This window comes from Erithacus rubecula, assembly GCF_903797595.1.
Source record: "Erithacus rubecula genome assembly, chromosome: 4".
Taxonomy (NCBI): domain Eukaryota; kingdom Metazoa; phylum Chordata; class Aves; order Passeriformes; family Muscicapidae; genus Erithacus; species Erithacus rubecula.
In genome coordinates, this window is record NC_136686.1 from 41643889 (window position 1) to 41666032 (window position 22144).

At 37.6% G+C, this 22144-nt stretch overlaps 2 protein-coding genes across 2 annotated transcripts in view; both read left to right on the top strand.

Moving 5' to 3' along the window:
• The window catches only part of GXYLT1 (glucoside xylosyltransferase 1), a 237383-nt gene that overhangs the window by 169893 nt on the left and 45346 nt on the right, over positions 1 to 22144 (top strand). The window lies entirely within an intron of this gene.
• On the top strand, positions 555 to 21874 carry YAF2 (YY1 associated factor 2). The gene is made up of 4 exons (XM_079303519.1): positions 555 to 902; positions 1041 to 1166; positions 18845 to 18997; positions 21622 to 21874. The coding sequence occupies exons 1-4, from the start codon at positions 877 to 879 to the stop codon at positions 21857 to 21859; spliced, it is 543 nt and encodes a 180-aa protein (XP_079159645.1). The 5' UTR covers positions 555 to 876; the 3' UTR covers positions 21860 to 21874.

Genomic DNA, 22144 nt, shown 5'->3' on the forward strand with positions numbered 1-22144 from the left:
TTGTTATGCACTTAGGACATGTGCTCTTTGTTCTGTTTGCACAGCATCCTGCAAAATGGCATCCTAGCCTGTGACTGGGCCCTGGCGCACTCTGATGGCAGAGGCGACAGACACCCGTGTTCCTGAGGTTGCTGTGATGCATGAGAACCACGCTGGACTTGCAAGCTTTTAAGTGCAAAAGTAGCACTCTGCACACGGGTACGAGAGAGCATCGCTCTCTCCCGGTTTTGTATTGGGACCCACGGTGTTCTCCCTTGGCCTCAGGCCAACGGGATGCTTTAGACCGAAACCAGAAGTTCATATTCAGCTTATTGCCGTTTGTTTCTTACTGTAAACCACGGCCTCGAGCAATTTCTGTGGGAAGAAGCACCAGACAATCTAGACGCTGGTGGAGCAGCGCTGGGCGATAACAGAGGGGCGGCCGTGAGGCAGCAGCGCGCAGGCCGGCTGCAGTCACTCGCACGGCCGCCCTGCCCGCCGTGCCAGCACCGCCTCCAGCCTCCCGCGGGCCGCCCCCCGCGCCGGTTCCGCCCCCGCCCCGCTCCGCCCGCCGCCCCCAGCAGCCCCCGCGTTGCCCGGGCCCCGCCGCCGCTCGCAGCGCCCGAGCCGCCGGCGGAGCGAAGGTGCCGCCGAGCGCGGCCCGCCGGGCGCCGCGGCCTGCGGGCGCCGCTGGTTGGCGGCGGGGGGACACGTGAGCGGGGAGGCGGCGGCAGCGGCGGCGGCGGCAGCGGGAGTTTCCCCGACAGCTGGAGGTTGCGGCGGCGGCTCCTCCTCCCCGGGTCCCCGCTGGAGCCCAGAGACCCCCCGCGCTCCTCCTTATTGACAAACGCACAAAGGGCCGCGCCGGGGCCGGGCCGGGACGCGTCTGGAGCCGGCATGGGAGACAAGAAGAGCCCGACCAGGTAGGGGCAGCGGCGGCGCTTTCTCGTTCCCCCGGGCCCTCCGGGAGCGCGGGGCCGGCGGCGATGGCGGCGGGGGCGCCCCGGGGGCGGCGGGGGCGTCGCGGCCGTGCTGCCCCTGGCGCGCGTGTGTCTCCGCAGGCCGAAGCGGCAGCCGAAACCCTCCTCGGACGAGGGGTACTGGGACTGCAGCGTCTGCACCTTCCGCAACAGCGCCGAGGCCTTCAAGTGCTTGATGTGCGACGTGAGGAAGGGCACCTCCACACGGTGGGTCGCCGGCGGAGGGGGAGCGGGGGCGGCGGGGGAGCGGCCGTGACAGGAACCGGGGCCGGGGCAGCCGCGGTGCGTCCCCGGGCTGTGCGGGAGGGCGCCCGTGACAGGAACCGGGGCTCGTTTAGCAGCGGTGGGGGCGGGAATCACAGCCTCCCCCGGCCCCGGGCTCCTCGGTGAACCTGACCCAGCGTGTGTAGAAACAGTAATGATAAATACCAGGAAGGGCGTAATTGCCTGCACAGCCTAACCCTGCAGAGATCGTGCCCCTCTCACTAAGAAAGACTGTCGCCAATGATGTACCTGCCAAGATGCTCACCCTTACAATTTTTTTTTTTTTTTATAAATTTTAAATTATTTTTTCAGTGAGTTTAGCTTTGCCTCATACATAATCTCTTTGATTGTTATTGGTAGTATTAGTATTATTTTAGTTCGCTTTTTATCACATAGCATCACCGTGCAGGTTTCCGAGGGCTGTAGGGGGTGGATTATAACCTTCAGTGTTAGGGAGGAATCGTTAGCTGAATTGCACTTTATGGAATTGCCTGCCTGTGTAACTGTGACTTCCCAGGAGGACCTTTTCTCTGTACACCAGTCACAAAGCTTGCTCTGGGTTAACTGGTTCCTGTGCTGCCGGTGGCCTAAACGTGTGTGCTTGGGGAAAGGAGGCTTTTTACAAACGAATTTGAGTGCACTTGTAGCCACGCATGCTAACGGAGGAGAACCTTGCTCAAGAATCCTTTCTTAGAGTTCCCATACCTATGGGTTAATCCCATAGCAAGACAAGTTTAAATGGCAATCAAGTTGCAATCCTGTCAAAAGCTTCAATTACATTGTAGATGTTGGTCAAAGCAGTACCAGTATGACTTGCAATAAATGTTACATGTTAGAAATTGTGTTCTCACGGTTGGGTCCAATTACTTGACAAAAATGATTATTCTTTTTTTCTGAAGTTGGTTTCCCTGACTTCTGAAAAACAGAATGAATATTGAAAGGACTTCTCATAACTTCAGTTGTAAATATTAGTTGAATGTTTTGTTTTGGATTGGTTGTTTTTTTTAAACAAAGGAAATCAGTAAGGTAAATGTGACAAGAGGGAATTGCATCTGTCACATATATTATGGTTTCCAGTTATAACAATGGCATTATGTTTATATCACAGAGAGATGCGTACAGATCAGTAATGTTCAGCAAAATCCGACTGCTGAATTAATGCAAAGTCTTTAAAAAAATCATGAAAAAAGCCTCTTTAATATCCAGTCAGTTTGATCAGAAAAATCAGTTTAGAATTATGCTTTATTGTATTGGAAGCTCAGCTGGATAAAAGCATTGAAACTTAACAAACAAAAAATGGAGCTCCTGAGAAACAAAATATTTTCCTTGTCTTCTACTTGAATATTTCATCGTTTAAATAATTTTGCAACAAAATGTCATTTTTCTTGCTTTGGTTTCCACTTTCTCCCTGACAGTGACCTGGTGAATTGTAGTGGATAGGTTGATTTTTTTATTTCTCTGTTTAAACTCCGTAACAATGTGCCCCTGAGTAGGTTTATAGGACTCTTTTTCCTGAAAGGTTTATATGGGTTGCATCTTCATATGATAGCAAAATCCAGGTTTTACACATAGCAGGAGGTAGATAAAAGTTGAGGTTTTAGGGCAGGCAGCTTTTGTCTCCAGTTCTGATATATGATTTGAGCTAGTAAGTAGACCTTTGTGTCCATGAAGAGAATCATTAGGGTGCCAAAGAAACACAAAAGGCCAGCTGGGTGATTGTTTGTTTGTTTGTTTTGGGGGTTTTTTTGGCTTTTTTTTCCCCTCCAAGAACCTGGAGTCCAAGTGACCAAATTATTACTTTGTTAAAGCATTTGTTGGTGTTGCCTATAGGACAAAGTGGATTTCATCAACGTGGGGCAGGATAACAATACTACCATGTTTTGATGGCACTGAGAATGCATTATTTATTTATTTTAGTCTTCCATTTTGAAGCTTGATGTTAGATTAAGTTGATGCATCAGCATGGTTGTTGCTGTGCAATGGTTCTTACTTAGAAGTTTTTTTTACTGATTAGAGCTTTGTCTATAAGGTATTGTAAAATGCTACTTTTTTTTAAATTTGGAGAAGTCTCTTTCTTTGTGTTGAAATACCTGATTCTGCATGTTAAACTTCATTAAATGTGACCAAATTTGCAGGTGGAAAAACAGATAATTGCATTGAAGCTAAGTGGTTTGAAGGCAACTGGAAAGTTGATTAATTTTTTTTTAAATACTATAAATACTGTTTATGCACATTTACCTTACAGAAATGTTTCCAGGTATGGGTAGGGTTTGTGAGTGTTTTCACTGTTGAATAATTTCTTCTCTGAAAGAGTTTTCTTTTGTGCCAGAGGCTAGAAGTGGATTATGTTCTTTAGTAACTGATAGAATTGTTAAGATTAATGCAAATTATTTTTGCAAATTCTTTATTATATTTTATTTCTAGACTGAATTTTCAAAGCAGATTAGACCATGGAGTTAAATTAACATTTTTGTCTGTGGCAGCATTGCATTGAATGGTTAAACTGGGCTGTTCTTGGAGGGAGATGCCCCAAGGGAGATCCTGGATGCTGCAGGAAGTGGTTACAACTGATTCCCAGGGTGGCACTCTTTGATTTAGTACTAAAGCAGTGCCCCAGTATGGTGCCAGTTAGATGTGCCACAAGTCAATGTAAAACTAAGATCCTGTCTGCCAGATGGAGATCCCTTTACCTTTTACTCTACAACTATTGCCAGACATTACTTTGATAATGTCATTGAGGATCTAAAGTCTCCATGTTCACATGGCTTCAGTATTTGCTTTCTAACCTAAATTGTTCTATTTTGTTGCTTGGGTACTGAGAAATTACTATGTTCCTCTTGACAGGAGACTGCACTGAGTATAGTAATTTTCTACATGTGACCTTTAAAACATTTTGAAATCTTTCTAGATGAAAGATGTTATATAAATATAAGGAACATAGGACTGTAATAATTACTCCTTTCTTGAACAAATCTCCTGCTGAAGTTCATTAGAAGCACAAGTAAGTAATACAGAATGGAACCCTAATGTACTGTGTTATAGACTGAACTGGTAGCAACCTCTATATTTAGGTTGCCTAATAGTTTCCATTATAAAGAAATTTTATGATCTTTTTGAGAAGATTTGTTGTTTGTAAAAGCTGTTGTAGTTTGGCAAGAGGAAAAGTCCTTAGGCTAAATAAATCACTTGAAAATCTTCATTCCCCCTCTGTCACTTATGTTGTACAGAGAAGTCTTTGCTAGAACACTGAAAAAGCCCAGACTGGAACTGTGTACAAAAAACAGAGGCAATGATGGTATGCTGAAAACACGGAAGGGAATTATATGGCTCCTGGAGAGGTTATAATGGGCTTGCTGAATTTGGTTTGATTTTCACAATTATTGCTTTGTCAAAAGAAAGTTGCCTCCACTGGCAAGCTACCATTTCTTTCTTTCCTTCTGTTCTTCATGGCACTATCTGAATCAGGAGTGTGCCAATGCTGGTTGACCTTCAAGAATTGGGCTGGATCCTTGGACAGACCTTATTGCAGAGAGTATTGCTCCCAGTTTGTCTGTCCTTCAATAGATGTTTGGATTTTGCTTTCTTTGCCAGCTAACACCACTAGTCACTGTAATTGTGATGTGAATCTGAAGTGTTGTGAAGCTGAAGAATAAGAGTTTGTGTTGCTGGGAAGAAGTACACAAAGTACACAAGAAGACTGGTATTCCCTCTAGAGGAGTGCATGTTTCCTACTCTCTGCTGCCTTACTGCCCTGTTGTCAACTTCGTGCTTCAACTTCCTCAGAAGTGTTATTAATGCTCTTGTTATTCAGTTAGCAATAGTATCCAGATTTAAAATTACCTGTCACTTTGCTTTCCTTTATGTGGTTTTTATGTATGTGGTCTGATCTCTAGTTGCAGGATCCTATTCTTTTTTCCATGCTGTTATAAACCACTTTTCCTTTCTGTGTGAATGATGAACATCCAGGGCAGTGTAGTGAGAGCTACAGGAGGAGCTGCAAATACTGGCTTTTTAAAATTTGAAGTGCTTGGAATTATATTCTACTGTGTAAACAAAGGGAAAAAAAAAAGCATTCAGGGATATGCTATCAATTCTCCCTTTTCAGACTTGATAATTTTTGTGATTTTTAAATTAGGGAAAAGTGTCAAACTCAAAGGGTATTTTCACTAATAGTATTCTCTTAGCTAGTAATAGAGGAAGATTTATTATACAGGCATGTATTTTATGATTGTTATGCTTTTATTTTATTTTTTAGAGCTACTTGCATTACTTGCTTTGAATTCAATAAAAATTTAATCTTGCCAGTGAATCTGAATCGTAGTGTACTGTTCAATCTCTTTTTTTTTCCCTTTTTTTTTTTTTTTTTTTTTTTTTGACTGGGGAGAAAGGAGAATGAAGAAATGAAACAGGTGCAAATGATTCTGTGAAGTTTTGCAGGTTTTGGGATTTTTTTGAACTTGGATTTAGTATGTTTTTTTAAGGCATTCGTCATTGATATACGTGTTGAGAGAGATCTTATATGCGATATCATTTATAAAATAGCCCCTGAAATTTGTAGCCAGAATGAGAAAGTCATGCTTAGTCAGGATTCATTTTTTGTGGATTTGGGATCTATACCTCTTACTGTCCTTTACTGCTGAAGTAGAGATAATATATAAGCAGCCAAATAGGGACATGACTTCTGTGTTCTATGATCTACTGATCTTCATCACTGAATTGTTCCTTTTCTCACAGGCTAAGGTATGAAAAGCCAAATTTAAATCCTTCCAGACACCTAAGAATGTGAGATATAAGGAACTGAGATAGAATCTCTGTACATTTCCTTGGTATTTGGTCTATGTTCCTCGACTGTGCCTGAGAGTTTGGCCATCTAAGGTATTTTATAATCATAGCTGATCATCTCCTAAATACAAGATACAGGTCTCTACTTGGAACTGCCATGAGTTTGTTTTGTGCTTTGAGACTCATAAATAAAATGTTTAATTTTTTAACTTGGATATCAAGGTCATTTTTCTTCAGAAAACATGTGCAATGTGTTTAGTCATGTACCATCTGGATGTTTATAAGCACAAATCAGTTACATTTAATCAAATCTGGTATTTGTATTTCTGTTGAAATGCAGTACTGCTGAGGACAGAGAGTTGGTACTTCTCTTGTATATCTGGTTTAACATGTCTGTTTCACAACAGCTTGTTAAGGGCTCTTCTGCCTTCCAGCCTCTGTGTGTGCACATGCGTGTGCGTGTCAGGGGGAAGGTTGGAAGGAGAAAAAGAGGAAGAACTGCCTGTCGTGCTGATTTTACAAACACATGGCTGAATCAAGCTCAACAGACTCAAGAGCTGTTTCTTACTTGTGGCAGTGTAAAAAAGGAAATATTTGCAGGAATTAAGTGAGTGGAAAAGTCATATAGAGCTTGGTAAAATATGGATTATATATTACAAGTTTTATGGTTTAGTCTTAACATTAAATTATGAAGAGGAGCAAGAATAAATAGTTCTCTTTTGCTCTATAGATAGCCATTGAGCAATCTAGTAATTTTGGACTTCCAGTCTTGTTTCTAAAAATGATTTTTTAAAAGTAACCTTTGAAATTGTTTAATAACTTATTTAGGAATTGCTTTCCCTTAATAATATAGTGAACCTTAAGAATTCTGCATACATGAATTTCAATATTGTTATAAAACAATTAATAAATTTTTATTGATTGGGCAGCTTTGCTGGATGCTCCTCATCAGTGTAGCTTATATGGGCAATAGAGAATGCAATGGGCAGCCAACCAAAAGAAAAACAAGTCTGTATTTTAGAAAGGAGTAGGGAGAGTGTTGTTGGCTTTTTTTTTTTTAAGGTTAAATATCACGTTAAATCTCTGTAGTTTTGAACCTGACAGTTATTTTAATTTGTTGCTCTAATAAGCTCATGAAAAATTGTAATCTGCTTGATCCACTACAGTCTGACATCCTTTTCTGTCTTGTTTCTTAAGTAGGGCTTTTTTCATGTAGTCGTGGGGCCTGCTGTGCTTTGTGCTGTCTTTTTTTGGATTCAGAATTTTCATTTTGAGTCACCTTCATGCAGGATTGTCAGATACTTCTCACCACCTTTCAGCTTGATTCTTGTTCTATTTCTTACACCTTTGCCCAAAGTACAATTAAAAATATTAAATAGCATGTCTGTAAAACCTTGCTATAAATTCTACCCCATAGATACATGTAAATATATCTAAAGGTGGTTGTTGGGAACTATTAAACAAGAAAACCCGAATTTTGAACTTCATTCTTCACAACTTTGTCCTCATCATAGTTTAGCTTAAGTGGGAGAGTATTTTTTTGACTGTGTTATGAGTCAAGACTGGCATTGTGTATTTCTTTTGTCCTAGTCAGCAGGGCTACTTGTTCATTAAAGAAAAAAAACTAGACTGTCAAGCTGCTTGGCTTTATCCTTTAATGCTCCCAATTCTTAAATAATTTCATTCTAGTATCTTTGTGAAATTTGAGTTAGAGGTTTTTATTTGCCCGTCTTATGATTTTTTTCCTTTTTTTTTTTTCTTCTACAGTACCTGATGACTTTTTCCAGCTTTGCTGTAGTTATCTAAACATTTTTTTCTGAGGGTGAATTTCATTAGAAGCTGTTCACTGCCCTAAATAACTTTCAGTGATCTGTTTCTTATTCTAACTCAAACTCATACTCTCTTGTTTAATTTGGTTATATGGAATTAAAGTTTTGTGTGGGTACTGAAGCAAAGAATACTTTATGCCATGCAGTATTTGCTTTCTTTCCATAATGAAGTACTTACCTTTGAGGCATAAGTAGTGTGTGTTTTGATATATGTAGCTTTGCTTGCTGGTTTTTGTTTTGTTTTTTGGCTTTTTTTTTTTTTTTTTTTTTTGGTAGAAATGTGATCTTTGTTTTTTAGTGCCACCGTGGTATTCTTATTCTGTGCATCTTTTCCAGGGAAAATTATCTGTCCCAGACTAAAAGCTACCAGGATTTGAATAAATACCTAAAATAAGATGAAGTATGTTAAAAGAGAAGATTAGCTGGTAAAAAGAAAGCTCTTTTATCACTTGTCAAGTGATGAGAATTTGCATTTCCTGCCCCTAACTTTTTACCTGATTTTTCCTTGATTGCTGTGACTGTGCCTGTGCCTGTTTAAAACTTGATAGAAATATCTGTACTTTTCATCTTGAAAGTCAGGTTAGGACAGTGTGCTTTGCAGAACATTTCCTCGGAATATCAAATGATGTCTTCTTGGCTCGTACAGTCAGCTACAAGATACTTTTGAAGTAGGCTAGTTAGAACAAAATACTAAGTGTTCAATTTTTTATACTTCCACGCAGTAGCTTATCCTGGTTAAAGTAGGACAGAGACATCCTGAGGATTGTCTGTTCTCTGAAGTGCATTCCACTGGTATGTGGTACACTGATGTAAAGCAGGCTTGAACTTGGAGAGTTCAGCTGCAGAATGGTGTTGGAAGGCTTTTGGCTGGCAAACTTTCCATCAAAAGTCAGTTTGAAGACTAGAAGATATGACCTTGACGTCTGCTACAAGTTTTTTCTTGTTTTCTTAGGAATTGAGGGGTGGGGAGGAAACAAGCAATTGAAAGTTTTCCCATTCCAACTGCTGAAGATTTGGAACCTATCTTTCTAAACTTTTCCAAAATGCTTGAATGTACTTTCTCTGTATCATACAGCTCATGTGACGGTGCCTAGTAGAAAAAAACAAGTATGAATGAGTAGAGGTTTGAAAATGGAAATAGAGTTCCCAACTCTAAAAGCTGGAAGAAGATGTTTTGGCACATGCTGTGAAAGTTATTTGTTATGGCCATCATTGAAATCTGTGATTAGGATGACACACTAGAAATTCTGTAAATGAATAAGAAGGATAAAAGAGAATGTGAGGACTCATTCTGTGGCATCGTTTTACATTAATATACATCTTAATGAAGAACATTATGGAGACTTGATTTTTTAGGCAAAGTGTGTAGCCTTTTCCTTTACTTAAGGTGGACATCTTTGTGGGGCTGGCTCTGAAGGGAAGAAGTTTCTAGATTGTTGCCAGCTTCTGGGAAGATGACGCCTGCAGTGCAGAACAAATAAGATAGGTCTGAGGCAAGCTCCTTCCAGTTTGATGACAAAACTAGCTGTACTGACTATTGGCCCTGTTCAGTGCAACAATGACTGTGCTGCTGCATCAGTGTGATCCTCATATTGTGCATGGTTTTTTTGCTTAGGTGCAAGAGGGTTTCATAGTTTCTGCAGGAAAGAGACAGGAGTAACATGAAGGATCCAATCCTTTGTGGGATTGGCATTTGGAAGAGGTCACTTCCCCATGAACCCCATGGATCTAGGGGTCTAGGAGACTGTAACCACTCCTTTTTCTGTAGGCTCCTAAATACTGCCTCCTCAGAGGATGTTGTTAGATGAAATTCAGATTCTTGTCCCCTGCTCATATGTAGCTCATCGTTATCTAGGAAACATAAATTAGTTGATATCAGCATGTATCTCAAGCAGGATATTTTCAAAATAGCTGTCACACTGAGCATTGGTGCACCACAGCCTGTGGCAAATGGGGAAGAATTCTAACAACAATATGCAAGAGGTTGGAGCATTTTGACTTCTTGTTGGAGAATTAACGTTTGATGGTCACTTTGAAAACTATCCATGAAGATGAACTCTGTCTTCCTACAGGTCCTGATAAAGATGTTTCTTATAGGAAGAGGGCTGTTGTGCACTGTAGCAGTTGTCTTTAGGAGACATGCTGGCCTCATCTGTTAAATGTCATCTGGAAAATAGGGCATTCCCTTTAAGGGAATGATTAAATAGGGACACTGCCTCAAGGGGTAGTTTTCTGCACATTTTTACAGTGACTGATAAAACCATATGGGTCATGTGAGTCTATTCTAATTGAATCAGCTTTTATTGAAAGATGGAATTGCTAGAAATGCACTGAATGGATGAATTCCAAGTAAATGATTCATGGTGTAAAACAGCTAGGAATGTGAAAGCACAAATCAGAGCTGTCTGACAGTTAGAATTCAAATATACATAGGATGTGTAGAAATTGCATTGCCACTCTGCTATATGCAGATGGATCTATATCACATTTTCTCATACAGACCACCAGCTACATTGTTTGCACTGTCATAATTATTCAGTGGCATTATTTGTGGAGGCAGTGAAATGGCCTGTTAACACTCTAGGATATGACAGAAGTAATGGTAATGAGAAAAAATAATTTTGGATAGCAAAGTGTTGAAGATGCATTTAATCATGAACTGCTTCAATGTAGCAATAAAGACTAGTTTCTCACAAGATGGCTTAGTGTGGTGATTAGTGAGGGCATATTCATGTGACAGGGCAAGCTAAATGTAGTTTAATCTGATAGTTTTTATTCTATGAATAGCTTAATAGAGTACTGATGACAGAGGGAGAGTGAGCTGATCTGTGTCAGAACCCAATGACTGCTTCTCCTGATAGTGATTTAATTTAATTGCTAGCAACTTGTACTTGCATTACATGAACTAGCAGAAGGAAATATTTTTTAGTTTTCATAGTACCTAAACTGCTAAAAATCAGGAGTGGCATCATTATGTGAGATGCTTGCTTCTGTGTAGAAGACAGTTTGCAAGATCTAACTGGTCACAGCATTTTTAATACTACTTAGTATACACAGTGTTCCTGATGATTTCCTATTTGCTTTAAATATCACTGATGTGCTTAATAGTCACTGATAGTTTTTTTGTTTTCTTTTTTTTTTTTTTTTCTTTCTTTATTAGAAGGTAAGTTGTGGGTTACGGGAACTTGGTCTCAAAAACCAGCAATAGTAATGGAACAAAGGTTTGTGCTGGGTTTATAGTGAAGTTGAAAAGGCAACTTCCTTTGTTATGGAATATTATTTGCCAGAACTAAAAACTCTTGTACAAGGTGCTGTAGAAAGAGATTGTGGAGTAGATATGATAGTTAATAAAAAGTTACATGTAATTTTAAAAGGCAAATTTTGCTTAATTATCAAATCAAGAAGAAAATGTTAAGTTAGTTGAAAAATTGCCTAATAGTAGAAAATGAAGTCTGAAAATGTTGTAGCTACTAATCTGCAAATATATGGAAGGATATATTAAAAGCTGCTGTTCTTTTTGTGTGTACAAATGCTTGACAATTCTGTAATTATTTGGGAATTAGTGTTTTACATTTGGCAAAGATAGTCCCTGTACGTTGAAGTTTAAGAAATATTGCATGCTTTTAATTGTTTATTGTCAAACTTGAAAATTTCATTGTCTTGAAGCACAAAGAAAGAGCAATAAAAAAGGTAGGGAATTTTTTGCTTGGTTTCTGGCAGTCAGATTGCATATACTTAGACCTTAATGGTACAGATGTACCATTTGATACAGATTTATGCATAAATTGGAATGGACAGCCTAAAATATAACAGTTAAACTTTTACCTTCTTACTCAGAAGTTTAAGAAGACTCTGCCACTCTCTGTATCAAATTGATTGTTGATTGCCAGCATTAGTACATTGGGACAGCTACTGCAGTGCCTTAATACATGTATATGTGTCTTGGTTGTAGTTATTTCTTTCTGCATTATAAAGAATTCAGGTAACAATTTCTTGACTCCTGGGAAATTCTTTTGCATTTAAACCTTGATAAGATTATGATGTGAAATTTAATTTGGTCCTGTTAATTTTATTGAACACTGTCAATACCATTTCAATGTCTATACCAATGTAGACCTCAGCCTTACTATATTTTTTTGTGAATTCCTAGTCTTGAAAAGAAGAGCAGTCTCTTTGAAGTGTAGCTCTTCAGAGGCAGAGGTTAGCATAAAGCAAGGAAGAGTCAGGTAGCTGAGTATATGCTTAATTTTTAAGTGAATGTTTAGGTGAAGTTGCTTAGATTTTTTTTGTCCTTAAAACATCTATGTGAAGATAAGCTTTTCTTGAGATTCCAGTAATGACTGGAAAAATGAAGATTAGAATATTACTGTGGATATCAGATTTCTATTAGCTTCTTGAGACATTAATATTTAGGATAGATCTGAGTGGAAAAAGATCTTCAAATAAATTATAAGATATTTAAAGCCTGTACATTTGTATTGTAAGATGACCCAGTGTAGTAATGAAAGAACAGAGTAGAATTGGAATGATTCAACTTCATTCTCAACAAGATTTTAATGCTCTTAACTGTGTTCTGTTTAGACTTTAAAGACATATATGAAACAAGCATCAGCAAATCAGGATTTTTATCATGGTTTGGAATGTTTCCAAGGCATTTCTGAAATCATTACTAGGGGAGGGAGTAGCAAAAGCTGGTGGAGAAGGAATAGTAGTATATGAATGATGCTGGAATTCCATTTGAAAAAAAAAAAATTAGCTGAGTCAGCTCAGTTAGAAACACAGGAACAGATGGAAAGGAGATAGACAAGTCTGCAGGGCATGAATGAGAGAGGGATACAACAATATCTGTTTACAGAAGGTTGTTTTTTAAGCAATTGTCTTTCATAAGCAGTAAATGAAGAGGAAGTGGGATTCAGGAAAACTCGACTGGTTAGTTGGAGGAGCTTACTGACTTTCTCTGAAGCCCAGTGAGTAGTTCTAGGTATTTTTCCCTACAAGCTGGTTGACATTGTTCTTTTATGCTTTGCACAAAGATACTTAATTGAGAATGCCTGACTTTGGTTGTAGAGTTTCTGCTACGTTAGTCAGAACTATGACAAGGTTATAGGTTTAATCCGTAATGCATGAGCATGTTTACAATGCAGTTTTTGGAATGATCTCCAAGATTTTCCCAAGGAGACACTGTAAAAAAAGTCATATATGCAAATTGTAAAGGCAAAAGCATTTCTTTTTTGTACTGATTCTGTTCTTTAGGCAGTCAGCTTCATGAGTTTGACCAAAGATGACATATATAAATTATTTACTACTTGTGAGACTTCTTGACTATAGCAATTTTGCTAATTCCTGTAAAACCTTGGAGAGTAAAATTCAGGGTGCTAATTGTCTAGACTACAGGTTTGCAAAGAATAAGCTCTGTCATGCCATGCTGGAGGGACAGAAAGAAGCTGATGTTCAGAAACGTGCTGAACTCATTGCCTGAGCCCTGTGCAGTGGGGGCCTAAAAGCAGCAAGAAGTTGAGTAGATGTGGGAGCTTCCATTAGCTTGGAAGCATCTATTCTGTCCTCCTGAATCACCCAAAAGAGAAAAATACTTGATATTTAATGATTTTTTTGTTTTTGAGGAAAGAATTCTATGACCAAGGGTAAGACTAATTAGTCAGATTTCTATTGCAGTTACTCCTAACTTCTCTTTCTTATGGAATAAATTTGCTGTCTTGAGCAAAAAGTCAGTGTCTCCCTACAGGGAAGAAAAGTGTGTATAAATGCTGCTGCTTAAGGATTAGGGGTGCCTTTGAACAAAACCTCTTTAAGTCTCTGAAGCCAGATTTGGTTTGGTGGTGGGTTTTTTTTTCCCTAAGAAAAGTGGAGAAAAGGATGAAATTAATTTGCAAAGTTGAAATTTTGAAACTTATGTGATACCATGTAGAGATTTAAAAAAAAAAAAAAAAAAAACTTGGTAGGAGATAAAACATTGCTGATCAGTCTTGAGCTGTTTTGATGGATAGACAGTTCCAGGTGTATAGTAGTTGCCTCTTCTGTTTGATAGCATCATCATGATCATAGAGGTCTTTTCCAGCCTAAACAATTCTTTGTCTCCACGATATTACCTCTCTCATTGAATCCTGCTGTCATTCAAAAAGTAACTGATTAGTATTTGGAAGAGAAACTCGAGTCTATGAACCCAGAACAAATCAGTGCCATCTTGGGCAACTAGAACATAGTATCCTTCTGTAGGAACAGTTTTTCACAGACAATTTCTTCCTGATTTTTAAGATGAGACAACATGAGTTTAATAGGAAACCAGGAAGTAAGAGGAATTTATAATTAAAATTCTATCAGCTGTTTGATAGCTAAGTAAGAGTGGGCTAGATTATTCTCTAGTTATTGGAGGAACAGTTTGGCAAGTAAGTTTACCAGAGCCCAGTAGCAGACTCGAGTATCAGGCCTAATGTGCTATTTTGAAAGTTTTTAGATAAGCTGTGTGTGTCCCTAGCTCTAGAAAACAGATAATTTGCCACTTGAGACAGGATAAGCCTCTGTAAAGAGCTATTGGCCTGAATTGAAGCCAGGATGTGGTTGGACTTGAAAAGTGGAAAGGATCACATTAAAAGGGAAGCTCTGCTTGACTGATATTCTGGGTCTAGGTTTTCTGTTGAAGAACATCTTTCAGCTTGATTGAATACTTAATTTCCTTAATCTTGACCCATTTTGTTTCAGGACTCTCTTTAGTTGTAGGTAGATTTGGGGTTGATTTATGGAAAAACTGTCACAGTTAGCCCCATCATGCTCCTTTCTTCCAGACTGTAGCAGATGAACCCTAAAGCTGATGGACAGATAAGTAGTTCAGGTCTATCAGAATTGGAGCTCATACTCTGAGTAGTGCAGGAGACATTAGATGCTTTACAGACTTGTGAGAGTGATGGCTGCAGAAGCAGCACTGTGCAAATGTAGTTGTGCTCTATATAAATTAAATTCAAGAAAACACCAAGATGCTTCAGCATTAAGCCAGTTTGGTTATCTGCATGTTTGATGGACAACTCAGGCAACTGAGAGTTTACTGTATCTGGTGTATGTGTTGGTTATCAGTATTGTATAGATATTTTTTTGTTTATTTTGGTTCTCAAATCTGGTTTGCTGTAATGAGACCAAGTTATTCATCATATCAAATTAATCAAAGTACTATTAATATATGTTATTGGTGAATAGTAGGTGATGGAAATCAAGGAAGCATCTATATTATGTAGTCTTGAGTATTTTTCATCTCTAGACATGTAAATTGCTATAAAGATTTTTTTTTTTTTTTTGTTAAAGAACGTCAACAATGAAAACCAGTCTTACCTTTGCAGTGTTAAATATTTTCTTCCTTTGAAAGTGTCAGTACTGAATGAGTTTCTGCACACAGATGCTAAAGCAAAGACAAGTTTCTGCAGCCTTTGTAATTATGCTTTCTAAACCAGCAGCTAGATCAAACCTGGTAAGATAAAATGTAATCACATCCTGTAACAATAAGACTAGAATTAAAATTATGACACCCTGGTTTTTGAGCATTTTTGGGAATTTTGGAGAAGACAAAAGCTTTTATGTTTCTCTTAATGACTGTTGGCTATTTAAAGACCAAAAATGTTAGTTTTCCTAATTTTTTAAAGGGGACTATGAAGTGCCTATCAAGTAGGACTTTGAAAACAACATTGGAATTAGATAATTAATAAAACTGTAATGGATGAGATTGGAATAGAAATGTAGGTAGATGTACGGCTGATGTAACTTTGAAGAAAGATAGCACTGTCTGAAAAGGAAAACTAGTAGTAGAGAAGGGAAGGTGTAATATTCAGAAATATGATGCTTAGAGATCTCTTGGAAGATGAGTAAATAAGCTTTTTGGTATACCTACAGTGCTTAAACCATGAAGTTCACCTCTGGAAAGAATTGCTGGTTCTTATCTTCTAATAGTGTATGTCTTTCTCAGTGTTCTCCTTCAAATGACTGAAGTGTAATTACTAGGTAAAAAATACAAAGCTTTTAGGGGTCACCTAAATAGCAGGTATAATTTTTATGAACATTTCTGCTTGTAGTTTTGGATTGTTCAGGTTGTGGTGGTCCAACAGTAGTCCAGTGATAGAGGCAAACATGCTTGTAATCCTAATGCAGAAGATGATAGAGCTTTGCTGTAAACATCAGTTAGCTCTTAAAAAGCAAATTGCCATAAATATAAACAAAAGCAATGTTAATATAATATCTACTTAATCTGTAGCAGTGTATTACAAGGAGTCTTTAACTGATTTTGAAAATGAGTAATTTAAAATAGTGTATTTTGGCAAATCATCAAAATAAATTTCCTGTTACAGGGATCGTTTCTCTTATCTTCTCTGAAATAGCCTTTTCTCTATGAATTTATTCATGCTTGAATTCATCTACTACTAAGCAAGAACAATTCTATCAGGTTAAGCTTCATGAGTGTAGTAGAGTTATCTCCTGACACCTGCATGGCTTGTGAAGTGCTTGGTTGCAGTTCATTAGCTCCTTTTGGGTACCTGGGGGAAAAAAAGTGAGCACTTTGAAGGCATTCCAAGTGTTGAGATATGAATTACTTTTTTCTCAATGTTTTTAATATAAGAATCTTGAATGTCTCATTTAATGAATTGGGATGTGAGAAAGCAGATAGTAAAATTTAGTACAGAGATATAACTGATAGCTATAGAAAAAACTGACAAAAAAAAAGATGGCTGTTTAACAGAAGGAGTCTCTTGTCATAGCAAAGCCACATATAACCTCTTGATTAATTTCTAGTGCATCTTCCAAAATATGATTTCTCTGTGGGTTTTTTTTTTGTCTTTGACTTCTGTTCCTCATTGGAAGGATTTTTTTTTCAGTCTTATTTGTTTTATGGTATTAGGAAAAAAAGTTCCAAGCCTAGGACTTAGAACTAAGTTTAATTTCCCAGCTGTACTCTAATAGAAATTATCTAGTTTGCCCTCAGGAACTGAAACTGTTAAAAATTGAAAACTTACTTGGCTAAGATTTGTTTTTTCCCCTCTCTACCCCTTTTTTACAAGTTTCCATAGTCATGGTGTTGTCTACACTCCTGGGAAACAATTGATTGTGTGTCAAGTTCACCAGTGTCTTAGTTCTTAAGTAACATGTCCAATAATTCAGATCACTGTGTAGTAATGATGGGATTGTCACTTGACTGTCATGAAAGACTCTATCCCTATCTCCTGGAGCACTCTTCAATTCAAGACAGATCATCAGTTTTCTTTATATATCACAACTATTTTCCACCTGAAATCATAAGGTCATGCATCAATTACACCTTGGTTCTTGCTCTCTTATGAACTACGGCAGCAAAAGGTTGAAAGAAGTCTGAGAAGTTTTCTTTAAAATGTCTTATGTACTCTGTTAACCTACACATTTGTAGTTCATTGAGTCCATTTGAGTTGTTCATGGTGAGCTTAGTACAGTGTGTGCTTTGCAAGATCCTAGTGCTATAAGCTGGGTAGTTTTCACTAAAGGTATTTGTTCCTCATTTTCATCCCTCCATGAGTCAGTTCCATGTAAGGGGTAGTCTAGTTTTTATCCCTAAGTTCTGTAGTGTTAGCAATTTATTCATAGTCTTTCTTTTAATTTATTTTAATTCATTAAGAACTTACTGTGAAGACTCATGAAATCTCAGCTGATTTATATTAACTGTCTTTCCCACACTTTATGAATTCTTGTAATTTGGCTTTCACTCTGTAACTTGAACTATTGCAATCATTATTGAACAATACTTGTTAATGGGAGTTGCCTTGATTTCCTGCATTTGCTGTTTTTCTCATCTCTTCACCCAAGCAAGAAATGCCAGTAGTGTGATCCTGTGGGTTGGGATAATAAGTATGTGTGTAAGCTGATAGCTTCTGTTGCTTTAATAACAGTTTTGTTATTTAATAACAATTTTGTATTTTAAGAGTATCACAGTGCATATAATTTGAGCCTTTTCTATTAAAAAAAAAACCAGCATCACAGTCCAACTAACAAAATCCAAGAGCTCAGCAGGCTAAGCATTGTTTTGGAGAAGAAATTTACATCTTCAAAGTCTTAATGACAGAAACTTTTTTATATATCATTTCTTGAAATTTCCTAACTCCAGAACTGCAGAGCAAGTAAATATGCTTGCCATGGAATGAGTAAAATGTTTCATTTCAAAGTAGGATCATTGTGTTCCAATAAAAAACAGAATAAAAAATTAATCCATTTCAAAATAATATTTTGGGAAATGTAAAAATAATAAGCTGTTGAAATTCTTTTGCCTGCCATTGCTCTTCTCACACTGGTTTTTAGTTTGGATCAAACTTGGAAATGAAACCTGCACTGTGTATACTGATGGAATGTGATCTTATGTTTCTGTTGCCAGCTTCTAAAGTATATGTGTTCTGGCAGCTTTATCCTACAAATACTAACTAGCAGAGTATTTTTTTTTCCCAGTGAATAACATGTTCAAAATTATACACAACAGGGATTTATTATTGCCTCCAATAAATTTGTTTGAGCTGAAAACATTTAAGTTTTTTTATAAGGCCAACAGTGGCTTTAGCTCTGATACCTCAAAAGTCAGCTTTTTTGTTTTTGTGATATGGATTGTCTGCTTCTGCATTGGAGTCGACTCAAACCAGACCATTTCAGCATTTAAAGGGGCTGGGACTGGGTGGTATAGTAATTTCTGGAAGAATTGTCTTTTGGAGCTCACTCTGAGCTGTCTGGATATGACAGCTACGAGAAGAGGGCACATTGCAAATATGGTCTCTAAATCCTGTAAAATAAAAAAAGGAATCTCATTTGTTGATAAGGCAAGTAAGTGAAACAAAAGGCTGTAATGGGTTTAAATTTTATATGCTATCTTAATAAAGTATTATCAGCAGTATATGTTTAAACAATATTTCTTCTTACAATGATGGTTAATGTTAATTGAAGTGTAGACAGTTTGAGACTTGCAAAGTCTAAGCATTATGCATGTCTATATATATGTGCACACAGGAAACCTCGACCTGTCTCTCAGCTGGTTGCACAACAGGTTCCTCAGCAATTTGTGCCCCCTACACAATCAAAGAAAGAGAAAAAAGACAAAGTAGAAAAGGAAAAAAGTGAAAAGGAAACAACAAGCAAAAAGAACAGTCATAAGAAAACCAGGTAAAAAATTTAGCATCTTTTGCAGTATTGATAAAATGTGATTTTCAAACAAAAAAAAAGAAAATGTTCTTTGATTTTACTGCTTTCTAAGTGCTGTGGCAAACAGGTTATATATTGGTGGGCAGTTTTATTGGTTTCTGCTGTCTATAAATATGAAGAATATCTGCAGTGTGTAGTTGTGGCCAGAAGATGGAGATCAGCTGAACAGAGTAAAAAAGACTTTTTAAGAGTTATTTAGGATATTGTTTTTAGGGTTTATAGAAGTATTTTTTTATAGCATACATCTGTAGCTGATAGACAAATTGATGATACTAATCTCTGGAAAAAAGGGATGGGAGTGATTAGTTTTCATGCAAAATAGTAATGGAAGGAGAGAGAACCGCTACCGACGAGTAGGGAAAACAACTTGGTTATGGATAACCTTGTAGAACCCTTCAGCTTTGAAGGGCTGGACTAAGGCCCACATAAATTAATGTGACAGGATAAGGTATATGTATTACCTAGTGATAGAAGTATCTATGCCACATCTGGGATGCTGAAGGACTCTTGAACTGAAAACATGAAATATTGCAGTACAGGCAAGCAGTTGTAAAAGCCTTGATCTTGCTGGGAGGAAGGAGGGTGCAAACTGCTAAACAAAAGCAGCAGGTTTAACCCCTAATTCATCATAATCTAAACATAATGTTATTGTGGCAAGAATGCTGTGTCAAAAAACCTGAGAAGTGTATAGGACATGTAGTCTAAGCAAATATGGGAGGATCTATTGATTTTTTTTGTTGTTGTTGTTTGGAAGCACTTCAAAATAGCTCAGCCAAGAAATATCCTTTGGGATTAGTTATGCAGAGAAGTAGCAGATGCTTCTGTTGTGCCTGAAATAGGATCATTAGGATCAGAACAAGGGAAGGACTGAGAGTCAGTAGAGAGCAGTCATTAGGAAAGTCATGGTTAGGATTAAGGACACTGGGGTGTTATTTCCTTTCCTTTTTTCTTTTTTAAATACTCACATTTACAAGCTTACCTCATGCAGCTGAAGTACTTCAGTTATGAAGCATTTGATGTAAGTATAGTGAGCTTTAGTTAAAGCAAATTAAAAACTATAAATTGAAATATTTATGGGTAAATTGCAATAATAGAGTAAAAATGCAAAAAGTAAGAAAAGGGTAAAGAAATTTGAAAAATAACTAAAATAAAATCTTGGACCAAAATACCAGAATTGCATTAAGATTTTCTTTTTTTTAAATGCTTCAAAAATTTAATTTTTTCCAAGAATTGTTTCACTAGGTATGATAGTAAGTTATGAATGCCTGATTAGTTTAAGCAGATTTCTTGAGTATTCTTTGAGAAATGGATATTCTTTTCTTTTTGCTTTAAAATGTGTATATTATTGCTAGAAACAACTATAAAAATCTTCATGCACACTCAATATAATTATATATAATATATGATAATATTATATATATATCTAATTTATATATATAATATATAATATAATAAGCTTCAGGTACACAGCACTTGCACAAGGTGATAATTCTGAAGTTTTTCTCTCTGTTCCCATGATGCAGATCAGCAGATTTTCATTTTTTTCTGAGATGCTTCAGCCTCAGGGGAGCATGATGTCAAAGTCCATCTCAGTTCTAGTGGTGAAAAAGCATGAGTTGTTTCAGCTGAAGTGAATGGGAACCAATTCTACTCCAAACAAAGTTGATGATAGGGTAAAGGTTAGAGCTTTACTGTTATCACACCTGCAAACATGATGTAATTATTTTATTGCAGCTTGAGCCAGTGCTAGCTGTGGAGTCGGTTAAATGCACAAACTGTGCTGTTCATAACTGCTTGTGTGAATTCAGCTATGTAGTACCAGTTTTTCATAGTGATCGTGGAAAAGAACTAAATTGAAAGTACTTTATTCATGTCACTAGCAAAACTATGATTGCAAAATGTAAGTCAAAATATTCTTTAGTTCTTTTTGTTGTGAAAAATCAAACAATTGAAAGATTGAATGAAGACACTCTGTCAGCACTGTATATAACATTCATCTCTGCATAGTTTAAAACAGAGCCTATGCCAGGAATACCAAAATTATACTGGGAACACAAAATCCAGTTCAAATAGTATACTAGTGGTCCTCATGAGGTTTTGAAATGAGGTAACACCTGCTGCAATTTAGCACTGTCTATGCTGTTGAATCCAAAAGACAGACACCAGAATCTTCATTACTGAATATAATTTTCTACTTAGAATTGTTGCTTCAGGCTGCTGCAGAGATGGATGTTTCCCTGGATCAAATTCTTAACTTTGCATAGTCAAAATTAAGTTTTGGGTTTTAAAAGTAAAAACCTTCACATATGCAGCACATATATTTTGCTGCACAGTGACAGTATTCAAAAAATCAACTTCAAAATAGTTTTAGGAGATGGTAATGTTATATTAAACTATTTCAATGTAAAACATACTAGGGAACACTCCACCATTAATACTTCTGGTACATTGTTTTCCTACATATTACATGTTGCATAAAGAAGTCTTATATACACATTTGTTCTCCAGAGATCCTAAGAAGTAGGAGGAAGACAAGATAATAAGATGGTGTGTGTGCTTTTAATATGATTATTTGCTTTATTTAGGCCAAGGTTGAAAAATGTGGATCGAAGTAGTGCTCAGCATTTGGAAGTTACCGTTGGAGATCTGACAGTCATTATTACAGACTTTAAGGAGAAAACTAAGTCACCACCTGCTTCCAGTGCTGCTTCTGCAGATCAACACAGTCAGAGTGGTTCTAGCTCTGACAACACAGAGAGGGGAATGTCCAGGTCATCTTCACCCAGAGGAGAAGCATCATCACTGAATGGGGAATCTCATTAAAGTTTATTTCTTCCAGTTTCTTTAGTCTCTTCAAAACATACAAATACATAAGTTCTGTCACCTGTTACCACATTTTCATGACAGATTAGTTGTGCATAATTGATATTTCAACTGGAACATAATGCAGTTTAAAAAAAGAAAAAAAGTGCAGTGGTGGAAACAATAGCAGCATGAAGCTGAGTCAGGGGACATTTAGGTTTCACCCAGAGGGTGGTTGGGCACTGGAACAGGCTCCCCAGGGAAGTCACAGTACCAGCTTGACAGAGTTCAAGAAGTATTTGGACA